The following is a 17,411-nucleotide window of genomic DNA, read 5'->3' on the forward strand; positions in this document are numbered from 1 at the left end:
CTAAGCCGCATAGAGAGGTTTGCAGGTATAAAGCATCAAAGGAAGCCAAATAGCAGAAGAGGTGGACTTGAGCTCCCTAAAAGTTCCCTGCAAAGTGAAGTAGGCCCCCAGCTAACGCACTTTTGAGTCCCTCACAATAGCTTCAATTCTATTTTGTTAAAGTCATCAGAAAGAGGTTTAGGGACAACGACCTTCATCTTTAAAATAAGAATTATTCCACATTATAGGGTTGTTATAATAATTGTGAGGATAAAGTCAAATAATGAATGTGAAAGTGGCTTTTAAAAACAGTAAATGCCACCAAATGTCAAGTAACATTATTCTAAATAGCTTTTGGGCTCTATAATGACAATTTCCAAGCTCTATCTAGAAATATAATTAGTCGTTTATTTCTCCTTGGGGATGCCATCCTTACCCTGAGCTATGTGGCAAGTTTTCCAGGTGGACTGTGTCTCCTACTTTTATTTGTAATCCCTCCAGTCCCTGTATAGCACCTTTATGTAGTGGTCACTTGGCCAGTACTACTTGAACTGGATCACTTATAATAAATTATTATTGTCTTGGTCAAACTTCGTTTTTTCTACGACTGTGGCATTAATTGAGAAAATTCTAAGTGACTGAATTTTTTTTTTTTCAACCAAAGGGAATGAGAAGCACAATGTGTGTTTACCAAAGACCTGACACTTTATTATTTTTTGTTTATTTTTTTAATCCTCACTGGAGGATATTTTTTTCCATTGCTTTTCAGAGAGAAAGAGAGAGAGAGAAACACTGATGTGAGAGAGATACATCGATTGGTTGCCTCCCATTTGAGAGCTGGCTGGGGCCCGGAGGATCGAGCCTGCAATGAAGGTACATGCCCTTGATTGGAATTGACTGGAATCAAACCTGGGACCCTTCAGTCTACAAGGCTGATGCTCTAACCACTGAGCAAAACTGGCTACGGCAAGACCTGACATTTTAAAGGTACCCTTTTAACTAGTTCACTTTTGTATGAAATGCGAGGAACACAGATTCAGGTGTAAGAAGTATCACAAATTGAATAGAGTTGAAGAACCAAGTTCTATGAAATCAGTTTAATGCCACTGATGGTGAAATAAGAGAAAAAAAGAAGAGATCCACAAATTGTTTAAGACCACTTTGGAGTGCTTTTGGTCTCTTCTAGGATTTCCTGGAGCCCAGCAGACTGGTATTCACCATCCACATATGCATATATAAAAATATACTATCTATAAATAGCCACCTGCCTTTTCAGTGAAATTAAAGATGGGAGAGTTGGAAGAGAATTTCCCAGTATAATTACAGGGTTCAAACCTACAGCTGTTACACTCTTATAGTTCTACCCAGAGAATTTCTAATATCACTATTTTCTATCAAGCACATTCAAAAAATTTTTTACTTTTCCTCTAACAGTAAGACGTTATCAACAGGACATTTATTTCTTGCCAAGATTTCTCATACACCTACTTTAAGAGATTAGGTGTTGCATGTGGTTATTGTGTAGACTAATTTTGTTTTATAAACTGCAGAAAATTTTCACAAGTGTTTCTGTTCCTTATCTAGGGATTAACACCAAACTCCTGCCAATGTTTTTCTTAACCTTTACACGTGCCCTTTCACAAACACTCTCCCTCACATATTTTCTGCTTAGATGCGCCTCCTTAAAAATCCCAGAGCTTCTAAAATCCTTAGGTAAGTATCAACTACAGGCTGCTCGCTGGACCAGCTCCCCTTCTCCACCCTGCAGCAGGCCCACCCTGCAGGCTCCTCCCAGCACAGGTCTGGTCTCAGGTGTCATCCCCACAACCGTGAAGACTGGGATAATTGGTGGAACAGGCCTGGATGATCCAGAAATCTCAGAAGGAAGAACTGAGAAATATGTGGATACTCCATTTGGCAAGTCTTCTGATGTCTTAATTTTGGGAAAGATAAAGAACGTTGGTTGCATCTTCCTTGCGAGGCGTGGGCGGCGACATACCATCATGCCTTCGAAAGTCAGCTATCAGGTGAACATCGGGCTCTGAAGGAGGAGGTTGTACTCATGTCATAGTGACCACAGCTTTCGGTTCCTGGAGGGAAGAGATGCAGCCTGGAGATATCATCATTACTGACCAACAGCTCATCGACAGCGTCACCATGAGGCCTTAGACCTTCTATGATGGGAGTCGTTCCTGTGCCAGAGGAGCATTGCATATTCCAGCGGCTGAGCAGTTCTGCCCCAAAACGAGAGAGGTCCTCATAGAGACTGCTAAGAAGCTAGGACTCAGGTGCCACTCAAAAGGGACAATGCTCACAATTGAAGGACCTCGTTTTAGTTCCCGGGTAGAAAACTTCATGTTTCGCACCTGGGAGCAGATGTCATCAACATGACCACAGTTCCAGAGGTGGTTCTTGCTAAGGAGGCTGGACTTGACTATTCAAGTATCACCATGGCAACAGATGATTGCTGGAAGGAGCAGGAAGAAGTGGTTTCACTAGACCGGGTTTTAAAGACCCTGAAAGAAAATGCCAATAAAGCCAAGAGTTTACTCCTCACTACCATTCCTTATATAGGGTCCGCGGAATGGTCAGAAACCCTCCATAACCCGAAGAATATAGCCCAGTCCTCTGTTTCATTACCAAGACGTTAAAATAGCATGGCTGCCCAGAAGACAAGAAGACTTTCTAATTCTAGCCATTTGGGGAACTCCTGCTTAATTTGAAATGTGGAGAAGCTTTCATGCCTTTGCCTGCTAAGGAAGAACATGTGATAAGACCATGCCAGTGTGAAAAATGCCTTCTGAAAGACATGGGCTGCTTCAAAAAACACAGGGAAAGCAAATGACCAATAAACATATGGGAAAATTCTACACTTCCAAAAAAAGACAAGAAGACACCATTCCCCCATTCAATTCATAACAATAAAAGGTGGGAGGTGACATTCAGTTTCTTATGTTGCCAAGAATATGAAGATGAAATAGAACTTTCAGATTCTTTATTGGTGTCACTGTAAATTGGTACAATCTTTCTGGAGAGCGGTTCGGTAAAATGTATCAAAAGATTTAAAAATACTTACATCGTTTATACTGGTTACTCCTTTTATCTTTAAAAAATTAGAAATGCATACAAAGAATTATATGTAAAGAAGGATGTTTAACACAGTGTTAGTTTTAATAGCAAATATTTAAAACAATTTGAATATCCAAAAACTTGAGATAAATTATGGTTTTGCTCTAATTGGGTTGTGAAGCAGCCAACTGAAGATCATGTTTTCATATAATATTTAATGTCCTAAAGAACTGGTTACTCAATAATATGAAATGCAAAAAGAATATGTAAGCATTTTATAGTATTAATTTTGTTTTAAAATTCTAATTAACAGGCCCACACACATGGCTGCTGTGTTTGTAAATATACAAAAAAGACTAGAAATAGAATCTTTTGTTATTGTATTTTGGGCGTATACTGGATTATCTTAATTTTCTTTATATTTTTCTGGCTTCGTATTTTTTCTACACAAATATAATTAAATAGTAAAGTTGTTTTAAAAATAAAAATTACTTAGAAAAAAAGAATCAACTATATAAGGATACACCACAATATGAAAGGAATTAAACTGGGCACTTTTATCTTTGCTTACAAAAAAGCAGGTAGTAATTTATTCATACACAGTCTTTGTTCACTCACTAAAGACCAATGCTCTTCAATCTTTGAAAGCCCCGAAGGACCAGGCAGTGCTGAAAAGAGGAAAGGGACACATTTATAGGAGTAGTCACTCAGCTCTCCCCACAGAAGGGTCTAAGTGCCTTTAGCAGTTAATTTGTGAGCAGAAAACCCTGTCGGGAGCCTTCCACCTAAAAGCAAACATTCTTAACAGGAGATGTTAGTGTGGTGTTAAGAAAAGGCATGCTTTAACCTAAAAGGTGTCATTTTATAAGCAAAAACTGGATAAACCTTAAGAGACTTCAAGTCACTATTTTTTTCCTTCCTTGATGCCCAAATCTTCACAGGTTAGGATGACCTCACACCCATTGTGATGTTCAAAACCCAGGAGGACCTTAAAGCTGCTCTTTGCAGAGTGCAGCAGCGTGACTTCCTCCTCCTGGTGAGGACCGTCTGTCACTGGTTTTCATACTGTGTATTTGTAAAACACACCAGCCATGTGTGTGAGCCTGTTAATTAAAACAAAAACAGAACTGTTTCTCTTGAGCTTTAGAAGTACAGAAACTTAAAGCCGAGGAAGGGAAGGAAAACAGCAGCATCCAGTCTACTGCTGGGTCTCGAGGGCCACTGGTGAATGAGGCAACTATATTGTGAAAAGCCAGGAAACAGGCACCTGAATTAAAGAAGAGAGGCAGGTGGAAAAAAAAACCAACCGGTGAGGCTTGGAATTGGAAGTATTTAGAATGCCTTTATCACTTCCCTGAGGGACTGTTTAATATCAAAGTGCCTGGATAGTGAAGGCTTCTCAGTCTAATCTGATTCCAAAGTTAGCTTCTCCGACAAGAGGAAAGAATAGCATCAGTGGCTTCTGAGGCCATCCTGGGGTTAGGCATGGAGTCTATTCCTGCCAGAGCTGCTGAGTCATTGCCACCTTCACTGCCACCTCGGGGAATCACTTGACCTCTGGTTCAGTCGATCTAGAAGGTAGAATGAAGCTTATAGCTAGGAATGCTCCACATGGGAGGCCCCTGCTATTATCTGGAACCGTCTAAGGACTTTCCCAGCCACCTGAACCCAAGGGACTTAAGTATTAACAATTTAGATAAAGTTCATCAGGATACAAAAACACAATCAGTTTAAACAAAACAAAAGAAAAACTCTCACTGAATTCTTCCCAAGAAAAGCAGACCAAAAATATCCTCTAGTCCCCTTTCGAATATGTACTTCACCTCTGAAGGGTAGTAAAAACGTGGATCAGACAGCACCTCTTTAAAAGAGATGCTCATTCTGTACCTTCAATAAGTTATCCAAAGGGAGTATGTGGTGGGTGGTGAGGAGAGGGGCAGGGAGCAGAACAGAAAAAAAATTAAGGGACAGTTAAGGCATTCATTGCACTGTATTTTAAAAAGCAAGGAAAAGAGACCTCAATAAAACAATGTGTACACACTTTAATAGCTCAATTGATGTCTTTCTTTTCAGATTTAACCCATTAGAATAATTATTCAAAGTGTGTATGTATTTTTTTGGGGACACCCTGTATATCGCCTCTTCCTCTTTGAGAGACCCACCCAATGGTGTCCCTCTACACCTGGTTTCCATATACCACAATGTTTAGTTCTTTGGCTTATGGATATATAGGCACTGCAAACTAAATAAACATTCACTTGGTATTTTAAAAAAATTTATTTGTGATCTGTACATGTGATAAAGTGGGGCTTCCTTGTAGACTTTTAAAGGCAAAACAAAACAAAAATCCAAAGTAAAAATGTATAAATACAATATATATTTTCTTACAAAAATGGGAGATTTACAAAATATACATACTGCACTTGTCTCTATTTTACAAATTTCACATGCAAGAGATACAACACAAAAGATGCCGAAAAACTGCGTGGTGGGAGTTTTAAAAAATCTGACAAATGAGATAGTTTTGGAGGTTTCAGAAACACAAGGCCAATAACTTTAATATAAAAAGCAGCTCCACTCAACTGAACATTAGATTATATAAAGTAACTTGTATTCCTGATAGTACCCTCTATGATTTAAAAACTGTTTAAAACAGCATTTTTAAACTGTTTTGAGAAATAGGACAGTGTTGTAAGATTGGAGGGTGGTGTCAAAGGTGGAGTAAAGGTTAGTTCCCATGATTCTCTGCTCAGCTTCAGACCATTATGCAAAAGAATCAGAGTTCTATTATAGAAAAAAAAAAGTCCATGATTTAAGATTAATAAATTTAAGTCATCCAGCACATTTTAAAGAACTACAGAATTACTTTGAAGTTTACCTTCTCTTAATGATTTTCCTTAAAAGAGGGGGGCCCATGATGTGAACTGTCCTCTTCATTCACTATCATTTCTGTAGGTCACCTCCCCACCCAGCCACACAAAGACAGGGTCAGCATACATAGGATGTTTTATAAATGGATTTATGGGACTACGAAAACAGGACAAAATGTTTTGTGTTTTGTTGTTTTTTTTTCACTTTTAAAATTTTACTTTCCTGTACTATGGAAGCTGAAGACATTATGCTCTTCCTTTTATCTGGGAGGATTCAAATAGGAGAAAAAAAGATAGAAAGAAACCCTAAATGCAGGTTTATAGGAAGAAAAAAAAACTGCAGGGAGAGATTTCCTTTAACATTTTAACAGAGCCCATTTCATTGGATCATGTGTTCTGAATTAAACTGATATAAAACAAACAACAAAACCCCTTGCATTTCCTTTAGCAAAGTCAGAATCTCTGACCCAGTGGGGGTATGGAAGCACACTGCCTTTCACTTTTCCTTAAAAAGGAATGTTTATCTCAACCAAATTAACATCCAAAGAGAAACCTCAGATTTGCGCTACTTAGCCTATAAAATTTGCTGTCTTCACAGTTATGCCTTTCCACAGAGAGACACTTTTGTTTCCTCTTTTGTCTCTTACAACAAAGACAAGGGGAAAAATGCATTCCTGTTTTGAAAAGCAACAAGTCATCACTTCTTTTCAGGGTATTAAAAAGAATAAAACTCCCTTCTTTCTTTCCCCTGCCTTCCCCAGAAAATAAAAAAAAAGAGCAGAAATACCTACTACTCTTCTTAGCATCACCTCGAAACGCTGTCTTCATTTCTTTTGCATCCTCACATTAGGATTCTAGGAGGCAGGCCTCCCAAGACTTCCAAACGCTATTTTACGAGACTTGAAAGGAGTAGGGGCAAAAACACAGGCGGGAGGGGGCCGGGGAGGAGAGACTGCAGACTGTAATGTCTGACCCTGGAAATTAACCCATCTGGGCTCCAGTTTGGCCCCAGTGAAAAGAGATTATGGTTTGACCACCGCTTGACAAGGGCGCCGCAGGGAGCCCTCCCTTTTTGCAACAAAGCGGCCGGCGCAGACAGAGCGGTACCTTTCACCCGGCCTCGCGGGAGCGAGCACAGGCCGCCTGTCCTGCAGCAGGGGGACCGCTCTCGGCCCCCGCGCCGCCGGAGCTGGGAGGAGCTCACAGCGCTCGCTGCTGGGCTCGGTCTTCTCCGTGGACCCACGTCGGTCCGCACCTTACACGACAAACATCATCGCGATTAGAATCATCGTCATTACCCTGCAAGTCGGCCAGAGTGTCTGCGTCCAAACCGTCTTCCCACTCGGGCCTCCTTTCCAAACCCACCCCTCGTCCCACGTCTACATCAGTCTTCGCGCTTCCAGGTCACTGCTCATTGGAGGGGGAGGAGGTTACAGAAATACCCCCCCCCCAGCAAAAGTTCTTTCCCTACGGCGCCGTTCCCCCAGGGAGGGGGGAGGGGGAGGGAGGGGGAGGGGCCGGGGCTCATACCGCAGTCTCCCCCTTGCTGCTGTGGCTGAGTCTGTGGTAGAAGCGGCGCCACGACTGTAGGGTCTTCCCGGACCAGATCCAGAAGCCGGTGGTGATGCCCACGATCATGGTCATCAGGTACTTGATCATGAAGACGGTGAAGTCGGGGCTCATGGGCGGGAAGTGGCCGGGGGGGCAGGGCACCGCATAGCTCTTGCAGGTCTGCAGGAGCCAGGTGCGCTCCCAGTGCTCGCGGAAGGCCTGCTCGTAGAAGTAACAGGCCAGGACGATGGTGGCCGGCACCGTGTAGAGCACGCTGAAGACGCCGATGCGCACCATGAGCTTCTCCAGCTTCTCGGTCTTGGTGCCGTCGTGCTTCATGATCGTGCGGATGCGGAAGAGCGACACGAAGCCTGCCAGCAGGAAGGACGTGCCGATGAAGAGGTAGACGAACAGGGGCGCCAGCACGAAGCCCCGCAGCGCGTCCACGCTGGACAGGCCCACGTAGCACACCCCGCTGAGCAGGTCCCCGTCCACCTGGCCCATGGCCAGGATGGTGATGGTCTTGACCGCGGGCACCGCCCACGCGGCCAGGTGGAAGTACTGCGAGTTGGCCTCGATGGCCTCGTGGCCCCACTTCATGCCGGCCGCCAGGAACCACGTGAGCGACAGGATGACCCACCAGATGGAACTGGCCATGCCGAAGAAGTAGAGGACCATGAAGAGGATGGTGCACCCCTCCTTCTTGGTGCCCTGCGCCACCGTGCGGTAGCCGTCGTCTGAGAAGCGCTCCACGCACACGGCGCGGTCCTCCAGCAGGAAGCCGGCCACGTGCGCCACAGCCACCATGAAGTAGCAGCCCGACAGGAAGATGATGGGCCGCTCGGGGTAGCTGAAGCGCCGCATGTCCACTAGGTAGGTGAGGACCGTGAAGAGCGTGGAGGCGCAGCAAAGCACCGACCATACGCCCACCCACAGGCGGGCGAAGCGCCTCTCCTCCTCCTTAAAGTACATGAGGCCGTTGGCGCGGCCAGGCTCGCACGGGGCGCCGCAGTCGCGCTCGCCCAGGAAGCGGTAGCCCAGGTAGGGGGGCACCTTGAGCTGGCGGGGGCACGAGAAGGGAAAGGCGGAACGGCCCCTGCCGTCAGCGGCCCCCGGGGGCAGCGCAGTGAAGGGCAAGTCGGGCATGTAGGGCGCGGTGGGGTAGGGGGTGGGACCGCCGCCCGGACCCCCGGAGCCGTCGGACGTGTTCTGGCCCACGCAGATCTCGCCGGCGCCGTGCACCGGGAAGTTCTCGCAGCGCAGCCGCTCCGGCCACTGGAAGCCGAACTTGTTCATGAGCGCTTCGCAGCCCTGGCGGGCACGCTCGCACAGAGAACGGCACGGCGGGATGGCCTTATCCAGCACGGTGCACACGGGTGCGTACATGGAGCACAGGAAGAAGCGCAGCTCCGGAGAACACTGCACCTTCACCAGCGGGTAGAACTGGTGCACCTCGAGGCCCGCATCCTCTTGGTTGGTGTGGCCCAGCAGGTTGGGCAGGATGGTCTGGTTGTAGGCGATGTCCGTGCACAGCGGGATGGAGATGAGCTGGCAGAAGCCGTGGTCCGGCACCGAGATACCCTTTTCGCCGTGGTACGGCTGCGCCCCGGCGCCCGCGGGCAGCGCGCCCAGGAGCACAAGCATCAGGGTGCATAGGCCCACCCGAGAGCGCGGCGTATCTGCGCGGGGGCCCCGCATCGCCGGGTGTGGGTGCAGCGGCGCTCTCAGCTGGAGGATCCCGACGAGGCAGCAGCAGGAGACTTGGATCCGGGGAGGCGCCACCGCGCCCGGCGCATGAGAGTCCTCCCGGCGCCGGGGCCGGGCCGTGGGCGGCGCGGAGCCGGGGGCACTGTAGCTGGGTTGCCCGCGCCGCAGGGGCGCCTCCGCCGCCTCCGCCCAGCAGTCGCGCGGCCGCCGGGGGCTCAAACTCGTCGGCTTGGGCCGGGGGCGCCGCCTTCTCCTCCTGCCGCGACGTAACGGTGCGCCTTTTTCTACGGCAAGGAGCAACAAGCTCCAGTGACTACCCTTGAAAGTTTGCCCAACTCTCTGGACTCACGGCGCACAGCAACGCGCGCGCCCCCACACCAAGTCCAGCCCCTCGCGGGCCAGAGCCCGGCGCCGCCGCCTGCGAGCCGAGGCAGCCGCCTCCGCTGTGCTGCTCCGCCTCCTCGCCTGGAGGCTCCGCTCGCCGCCACCTCCTTCTTTGCCTCCTTTTCCACTCCCCGCTCCTTCAGCCTCAAAAGCTCGGCCCCAAGTTTCAGCCGAACGTCTGATTCTCGCTCTGAGTCCAACCGGTGCCTTGGAACCAAAAGCTCAGTGAGTTCTTTTTCGAAATCCAGTTACACTGCGTCCGAAGCTGCGAGGTCCCGGTGCCCGCGGCCTGGGCCCGGCCTCTCCGGCCCGGCGCAGCCCTGGCCCGTGAGTCCCGGCGCCCGCCGCCGCCGCCCGCCCGCAGGGAGCGCAGAGTAACGCCTCGGAGCCGCGCAACTCACCAGAAGAAGCGTCAGGCTCGCCGGGTTCCGGGCCGCCCCGCCCCCTCCCCTCCCCCCATTCACAAACCACTCCGGGGGCGGGCCCTCAGGTTCAGGGCTGCCCAATGGTAGCCTTTGTTTTCTGCGTGGCCGCCGCCGGATTGGGTGGAAGTCGGAAGGGGCCGGCGAGGGAACCTGAGAGGCGGGGTCTGCGGCGCTCTGGGCGGATTCCTGAGGGGAGGGGCAGGGGGCTAGGAGCGAAAAGTTAAGAAAAACTTTTACCCCTGAATTCGCTTGGGGATGGGGGCTACACACACCAGAAAGGGAATTTGCTTGAAAGATTTGTTCGTCTTCCGGGTACACTAAAATACTCATTCCTGAACGCACATCGGGATAGGCTTTTGCGGGGAGAAGCCGAGAAGAACGCAGCGCCCGAGCCGAGGGAGCCCCGCTAGGTCTGAAAATGCCGGGTTTCGCGGGGACTTTTAGGTCGCCGGCTCCTCCACGTAGGGTTCGGTATAGGGCGAAAGGGGGTGCGCCTCGCCGATCGCTTTTCTCTCCCCAGACCCAAACCGAACACGTGAGGCCACAATCCCCTCTCACCCCTGCTCGCGGTTGTAAAAAAGGAGGAGGGGCCGCGTCGGAGGAGAAACAGGAGGCGAGCGGAGGGGGCTCCAGGCGCGGGGAAGGCCGACCCCTCCTACGGGACCGGCGCGAGCGGGGCACCCCGGCCCCAGGCCACCCCGCCCGCGCGCGCCGCGCAGAGCGTAGGGATCTGGTGGAGCTGCAGTGAGGTGTGAGGGAGCGGTTGGGGGCGAGTGGCTATAAAAGTGACCTGAGACCGAGTGCCCAAGACCACTGCGGTTTAAAGCGAGTCTTCAGGTGCCCTGCTTTCCCTGCTGCTTCGGGAGTGTGGTCATTCGGGATCCCATCTTAGTTGCAGAGGCAATAATTGGATCCTGTATTTGGAATCTGGGTAGAAAAGTTTTCACGCGTTATTAGGAACCAGGGCATTTGCTAATTAAAGAGTTTTCGGAAACACAGAGAGAGACTGTCCTTGCTCTCCGGTAGCGTGTTCTGATTGGCGAGCGTTCTTTTGTTCCGTCAAATCTTCGCCCTGCTCCAGGCGCTGGGCGCTCGCGCGCTCGGGTTACTCCAGGCGAGGTCAGGAGTTACCGCGGCCCGGGGGGCACCCCCCTCCCGGGACCGCGGGGAGCACCAGGAATTCCTCTGCAGGAAGGTGCCATGTCGAGAAAGGAAAAATCTGCCTCCCTCTCTCTCTCTATCGCTGTCTGTCTCTCTCTGCCACACACACACACACACACACACACACACACACACACGCATGTACACACACACACACACACACCCGTCACAGAGTAAGCCTTTGCTTTAAAAAACGTTCCTCCGGGCCGAGCCCTACCTCCTGCCAGCCTCCGTTGCAGGCGCTGGAGCCCTCAGGGACTTCTGATCAGGTTTCGTGTTCGCAGAGGTTCTTGCCTCTGCTGCCCGCGGTGAGCCTCCTCCAGCAAGGAAAAAACTGATCCTGAAATCTAAGACGATTAATGGGGTTCCTTCCCTTCCACGGGAGACTTTGGCGTCCTCTGTTTTTCTTTTATTTTCTATTACTGAAATTTACTGGGCATCTTTCCTTCCACTTCACAGCTCTCGGTCGTTTCTCACTCCTGTTCACGGGCCTGGGGGGCTTTCATTTGGGCCAAAGTGGGGCGTCAGGCGCCCGCATTCTCCGTCGGTCCCTCAACAGGAATCCTCGTCATTTTTTTCCAAAGCATCCGTTTTCCCTTCACATCCGCGACCGTATTTTTAATTTCTTTTGGGGGTTTCTACCTCAGGGTAATGTGTAGGATTAATAACACTTGCTTTTAAAATGTTTCATTCCGTCCTTGTATTTTTTTTTTAAGGGCTCCTCTTTTTCTTTCTAAAGTATTATTGTTATCACCTAACATTGGGGAGCATTGATGTTGTGCTAAAAGGTGCTGTTTAAAGACAAAGCTGCTGCTTTGCTTTGTCATTTAAAGTGTGTATGGTGGGGGGTTGAAAATCCTTTTTGTCTTTCCTCGAGCTTCAGGACATCCTCCTTTTCTAAATCAAATTTTCATGCTTACTCATCAGGCCCCTGATCTAAGTCATCTTTGCTCATTGAGGGAGAAACTGCAAGCACTGTCATCAAATAAAATGAAAACCGACAGGATAAAATGCTGTGTCTCAAATACAACTAAAATCCGTTTAGCTGATGAGCTTCTGTTTGTATTATAGACCCAGACAGCTCCCTGATGTTGGGTAATAAGGCTAATTATTTAGAAAGGAAAAAAAAGAGAGCCCTTGAAAAATACAAAAGATAAATGAAATATTTTTAAAACAATCTACACATAAGATGCAGAAAACCCATCCCAGGTGGAAAATATCACAGATGGGAGTCCTCTTGCTCTGTCCCAGGCAGATAAGTATTAAAAAAACAGAGAAGCAAACCCCAATTTATTGGACAGTGTTTTGTTCTTAAGATGATTTTTTAAAAACCCATCCCAAAATTATTCTGGAAAATCAGAATTTGCTGTTTGTGAGAAGGTCAGGTAGCCTTCCGTGCCTTGCCTGATACAGCATAATGCTATGATTTCAGGGAGATAAGTTAGATCAGGAAAGTAAGTTCACAGTGTAAGGGGCTAAATAGTCTGTTTTAGGCTCTATGAGAAATGTAGTAACATTGGTTCACATTCTGTCCAGGATCAATTTAATTTTCTTTTCCAAGCAACACCTTCCACACCCAATTCCTGAAGCCACTAACTGGTGTCTTCTTTGGTGAGCTAAGGGTGGAAAATTTTGTAACTGTCTACTGTAAAACTTCCAATTGTCCCTGCCCTTTAAAACAACAAAGGCTTTTATTTCTTCACATCATAGTCATATGGTCCCATAGAAAAGTGATGCTGTTCATGTGCCCCAGTTATTTAAATGCTACTTATTTTGGCCAAGTCCCAGGTTCATCTAGTTGAATTACATTCTGATGTCAGGCCAGATTTGAAAATGGCCACCTTCGTGGTGCCACAATCCTGTGGTTGTAGTGAAACTCCAGCTGCAAGAATTACTCATGCAAGACCAGAAAGGGCAGCTTGTGGCATAGCATCTACTTCCCTTTCTGGACTCTCTTTTACAGATAACTTGTGACTTCATAACATAGAGGACTTGGAATTTCTAGTTGCCATTGACTGACTTCTTTTCAGTTTAGTTTTGGGGGTTGGATCATTCTCAAAATGGGAACAGTCTTCTCCCTAAAGCAGGCTTTCAAGTGTTATGAACATTAGAGATGTCTAGATTGAATAGGAGGGCATGCTAAAATCCTGTTAGGTGTGCTAGGCCCCACCCAGTGGAGGTGATTTATATGATGAAAACGTTTGACTGTTTCCTTTGTTGTCTGAGGATTGCATTAGTTATCTGTTGTCATATAACTAATCACTCCCAAATTTAACAGCTTAAAATAACAAACATTAATATTTCACAGTTTCTGTGTGTCAGAAATCTGGATGTGCTTAGTAGGTCCTCTGGCTTGGGGTCTCTCACAAGACTGCAATCAGAATGTTGGTTGGTTGGAACTATAGTTACCTCAGGGTTCAATTTAAGGAGGATCTGCTTCCAAACTCACTCATGTGGCTATTGGCAGGCCTCAGAGTATCCATTTCCAACTCATCACATGGCTGTTGGCAGGCCTCAGGTTCTCGCTAGCTGTTGGCCAAAGATATCAGTTCCTTGCAATGTGGGCCTCTCATAAGGCCACTTAAAACATGGCACCTTGTGCCCTGGCTGGTGTGGATCAGTTGGTTGAGCATTGTCGCATGCACTGAAAGGTTGCCGGTTGGATTCTTGGTTGGGGTCCATACCCAGGTTTCCTCCATCCCCAGTCAGGGTGTGTACAAGAGGAAGCCAATGGATGTCTCTCTCTCTCTCTCCCCCTCTCCCTTTCCCTCTCTCTAAATCAATAAAAACATATTTTTAAAAAGCCCAAAACATGTCACCTCGTTCCCCCATAGCAAGTTCTGAGAGAGAAAGAGAGGGAGAATATGAGGGAGAGAGAGCAATAAAAATGGAAGTTGTAGTCTTTCTGTAACCTAATCTTGGAAGTGACACTTTTCTGTCACTTTTGCCATATTTTATTCATTAGAAGCAAGTCACTAGGTCTATCCACACTCAAGGGGCAGTAGGGACTACACTTGGGCATGAAAATCCATTGGAGGGTGAGGATCATTGGAAGCCAATTTAGAGACTGTTTACTATAAGAGTTATTCATTCACTCCCAAAGTATTATGGAGATGAGGCCAGAGAGAGAAACAACATTTGGGTCTCTGCCCTTTGGGAGTCCAGAGAAACGTTCACAAATAAAAACATATGTTGATTGGTTATGATGTCACTTGCCTCTGTTAGAGTCAGAACAGAACTCTAACCCTGGCCAACTGTTTTTTCAAACACATGCCATTGGACTAGAGGGAGAAAGAATGCAGGGGAATTTGATTAATTGAAGACCACACGCAATCCTGGGGAAAAACCTCCAAGTGCAGAGGGTGGGACATTTTGGGAAGTGAAATCTATACTCAAAGTACAGAGCATTGGAACTAGAGCATGTAGAAAGAGACTTTGGCTATTTGGGTTGGGGGGTAAAAGTACTGTTGGTAATTGCTACCAATGCCTTTAACGCCAGTCTGTAGGATACTGATGTTTAGGAAGGGTGGCAGAGGTAGGTAGTACAGACCAGTTTAGTTCTTCTTTTCGCTATCGATTTCCTGTTTTGCCTCAGGCAAGTCACTTAACCTCCCAGGGTGTTGTGAGAATTAATGGAATAATATTTACAAAATGTCTTGTGGTCTATGGGCAAAAACATCATGAAGGCAGAATCCTGGTTTGGTTATATGGATGCAATCGTAAAGATAAAATTAAAAAACCAAGTTAGTTGCATATTTTGTGGCTCTGGCTTTTTGCTGAAGCTGTGACTTTTTACAGTGGTATGCTAGTAATTGTTTAATGACCAGCTTTATAGGAAAAAAAACCCTGATCTATATACATTAGCCAGTTTCCATGGTGTAAATATTGCTACTATCTGATTGCTGAGTAACTGAATTTAGAGTTTGGAAAAGATGGACATAATCAGCTCTCACAAGCCTCTAAGAGCTGGCCCTAGCACACTGCTGGGTTTCCTGAATTTACTCTCTTCAGATTATATTGAGTATCAAAAATTTTGATGCCCAGATAATTTTGAGCATCTATTAAATATTTTTAATAAAATAACTACCATTTATAAGGTACCAGGTGCTTTAGGTATGATGTCTCTAATTTTATAACCACCCTTTGAGGTTCCAGGTGTAAACTCCTTTTTATAGTAGTAAAGACTGGGCTAAAACCCAGATCTAGATAACATTTTTCACTTTACACTGCACTGTTATTTGATGTCTCCATGGTAAACATCACTATTTTTTGTCCTTTACTATGTCTTATCAAAAACCATTCCAAAAGTTAAAGAAGCATAAGAATTTCTAGGCTTGGGATATTAAGCCCAGATCGGTTATGGCCCCATGAATATTAATACCTACCCAGGTTTCAAACTCACTTGCTAATGTCCACTAATTTTTTCTAATTTTCCAGGAAACAATTTAATTCCCATTGCTGAAACTGCCCCAGTGGGGATCTAGATTAGGATATATGGGTGCTCTGTTCTTGCCCACCAGGACAGTTGGGGAACTTGGCAGTATATCAGCAGTGAGCTAGCAGCAGAAGCTGCCGGAGCAAGACAATAGTAATGAAAACCCTCAAGGAACCTTCTAGAAGAGTAAAGTAGGAGCCGGAGCTGTTGATCCCAAATCTGGATGGTCATCAGAATCACCTGAAGAGTTAAAAAAGTATATTTTTAGAAGCCTGAGTTCCATCTCAGACATGAGGAGTCAGAATCTCTGACACTGGACTTGGGGATTTAATGTTTAAAACTTACAGGGTGATTCTTTTGCATTAGTCAGCTTTGAGAACCACTGACAGAGACTCATGTTCCAGAGCAGTGCACTGTGTCACTGATGCCTTATTGAATGTCTTTAGTCTTGCATAAAGTCCTGACTCTACTTGATTACATTTTGAACTGAAGGATGGAATGGGAACCATGATGGATAATGAGGTGTTTGGTGTGTGTGTGTGTGTGTGTGTGTGTGTGTGTGTGTGAAGTGTGTGTGTGTGCACGGGTAAGAGAATAAGGGAGGGGTAGTTGGATAAATGTCTGGTTGCATGGTGTGATGTTGAGTCTGGGACCTTATTTATGAGTCTCAACAAGTTCACAGTGGCTATTCTATACTGTAACAGCTGTTACTCCCACAGTTTATTCACAGCAGTTCCTCAGACTGACATTGCCATCCTTGTACCTTGTATCACATGATACCTCACCTCAGATGATTGAGCCAGGAATAGGCAAGTAAGCAGTCTTGAGTTTGTCTGGCATGAGACCCCTGCCCAACAGGTGTGCCCTCTGGGTATTGAGTAGCCACCCAATGGGATCCTTTCATTTTGGAGGGGGGTGTCCTGAGTGTAAAATATACTGGCAGAAGCTGAGAGACATTTGGTGAGAATGGAACAAGCAGAAATCAGGTTAGCAGGAGCATGGAGGAGGCAGGAGGCATGAGGCAGTGCGGTGAACAGAGAGAAATGGTGGTAACAGGAGCAGTAGATGGGTAGACAGGAGGGCAGAGTCCTCTCATAATGGACCATTGTGGGAAGAATGAATGAAGGGAGGGAGGGAGGGAGGGAGGGAGGGAGGGAGGGAGGGAGGGAGGGAGGGAGGGAGGGAGAGAAGGAACATCTGTTTCAAAAGGAGAAGACAAGAAGACCAGATCACAGAGCTGTTTCTTAGCTGCTTCCCTTGGAATCCTACCATGGTCATTGATGAAGCCACCTGACTGCCTGTCTGTTCCTGGGAACTAGAGAGAATCTCACTAACCATAGTGTCGGAGCCTGGAAAAGGGTGAAAACACAGGTCTCTTCTGACTTTCTCCTGGTGGATGGGCCCACAGTTGTGGAAGGCTGTCCTCCAAGGATTAGTGACGGCCCAGGAGAGGCATCCATTCAGGGTTGACTAACAAGGCTCAGCCTTGCAGCCAGTTTCCTCTTGCTCATGTTTTATATAAAGAATTTTAAAAAGATAACTCCTAGGATTGCAGTTGATATTGAGTTGATTCAATTGAGTGATTGCAAAAGTGTTGCAAGATAGGAATTATCTATAAAGACCCAGGAGACTTCTTTCTTCTGAGTTGTTAGGAAAAGTAAATGCTCTAAAGCATGTAAGTCCTTAGTGTGGTGTGGAGGCTGCTAGTTGTCCCCCAATATATGTTCTTCTCTTCTTCCATAGTAATAGGGTCCCCAGTCTTTAGCGGGAACTATGACCACTTGGAATAAAGACTCCATATAAAAGCCTCCCTTACGTCCATCTACTAAC

General features: G+C 46.8%; 1 protein-coding gene and 1 pseudogene across 2 annotated transcripts; one reads left to right on the forward strand and one right to left on the reverse strand.

Moving 5' to 3' along the window:
* The first annotated feature begins 882 nt into the window (after positions 1–882).
* Positions 883–2,630, forward strand: LOC308559787 (S-methyl-5'-thioadenosine phosphorylase pseudogene; annotated as a pseudogene). Its single transcript has one exon. The product of its transcript is annotated as an S-methyl-5'-thioadenosine phosphorylase pseudogene (transcript).
* A 323-nt stretch (positions 2,631–2,953) lies between these two features.
* Positions 2,954–10,009, reverse strand: FZD7 (frizzled class receptor 7). The gene has a single exon (XM_081142437.1). It carries the CDS (start codon positions 9,165–9,167, stop codon positions 7,443–7,445), a length of 1,725 nt encoding a protein of 574 aa, XP_080998563.1. The 5' UTR covers positions 9,168–10,009; the 3' UTR covers positions 2,954–7,442.
* Between the last annotated feature and the right edge of the window lie 7,402 nt (positions 10,010–17,411).

Source organism: Miniopterus schreibersii, assembly GCF_964146895.1.
Source record: "Miniopterus schreibersii genome assembly, chromosome: 7".
NCBI lineage: Eukaryota > Metazoa > Chordata > Mammalia > Chiroptera > Miniopteridae > Miniopterus > Miniopterus schreibersii.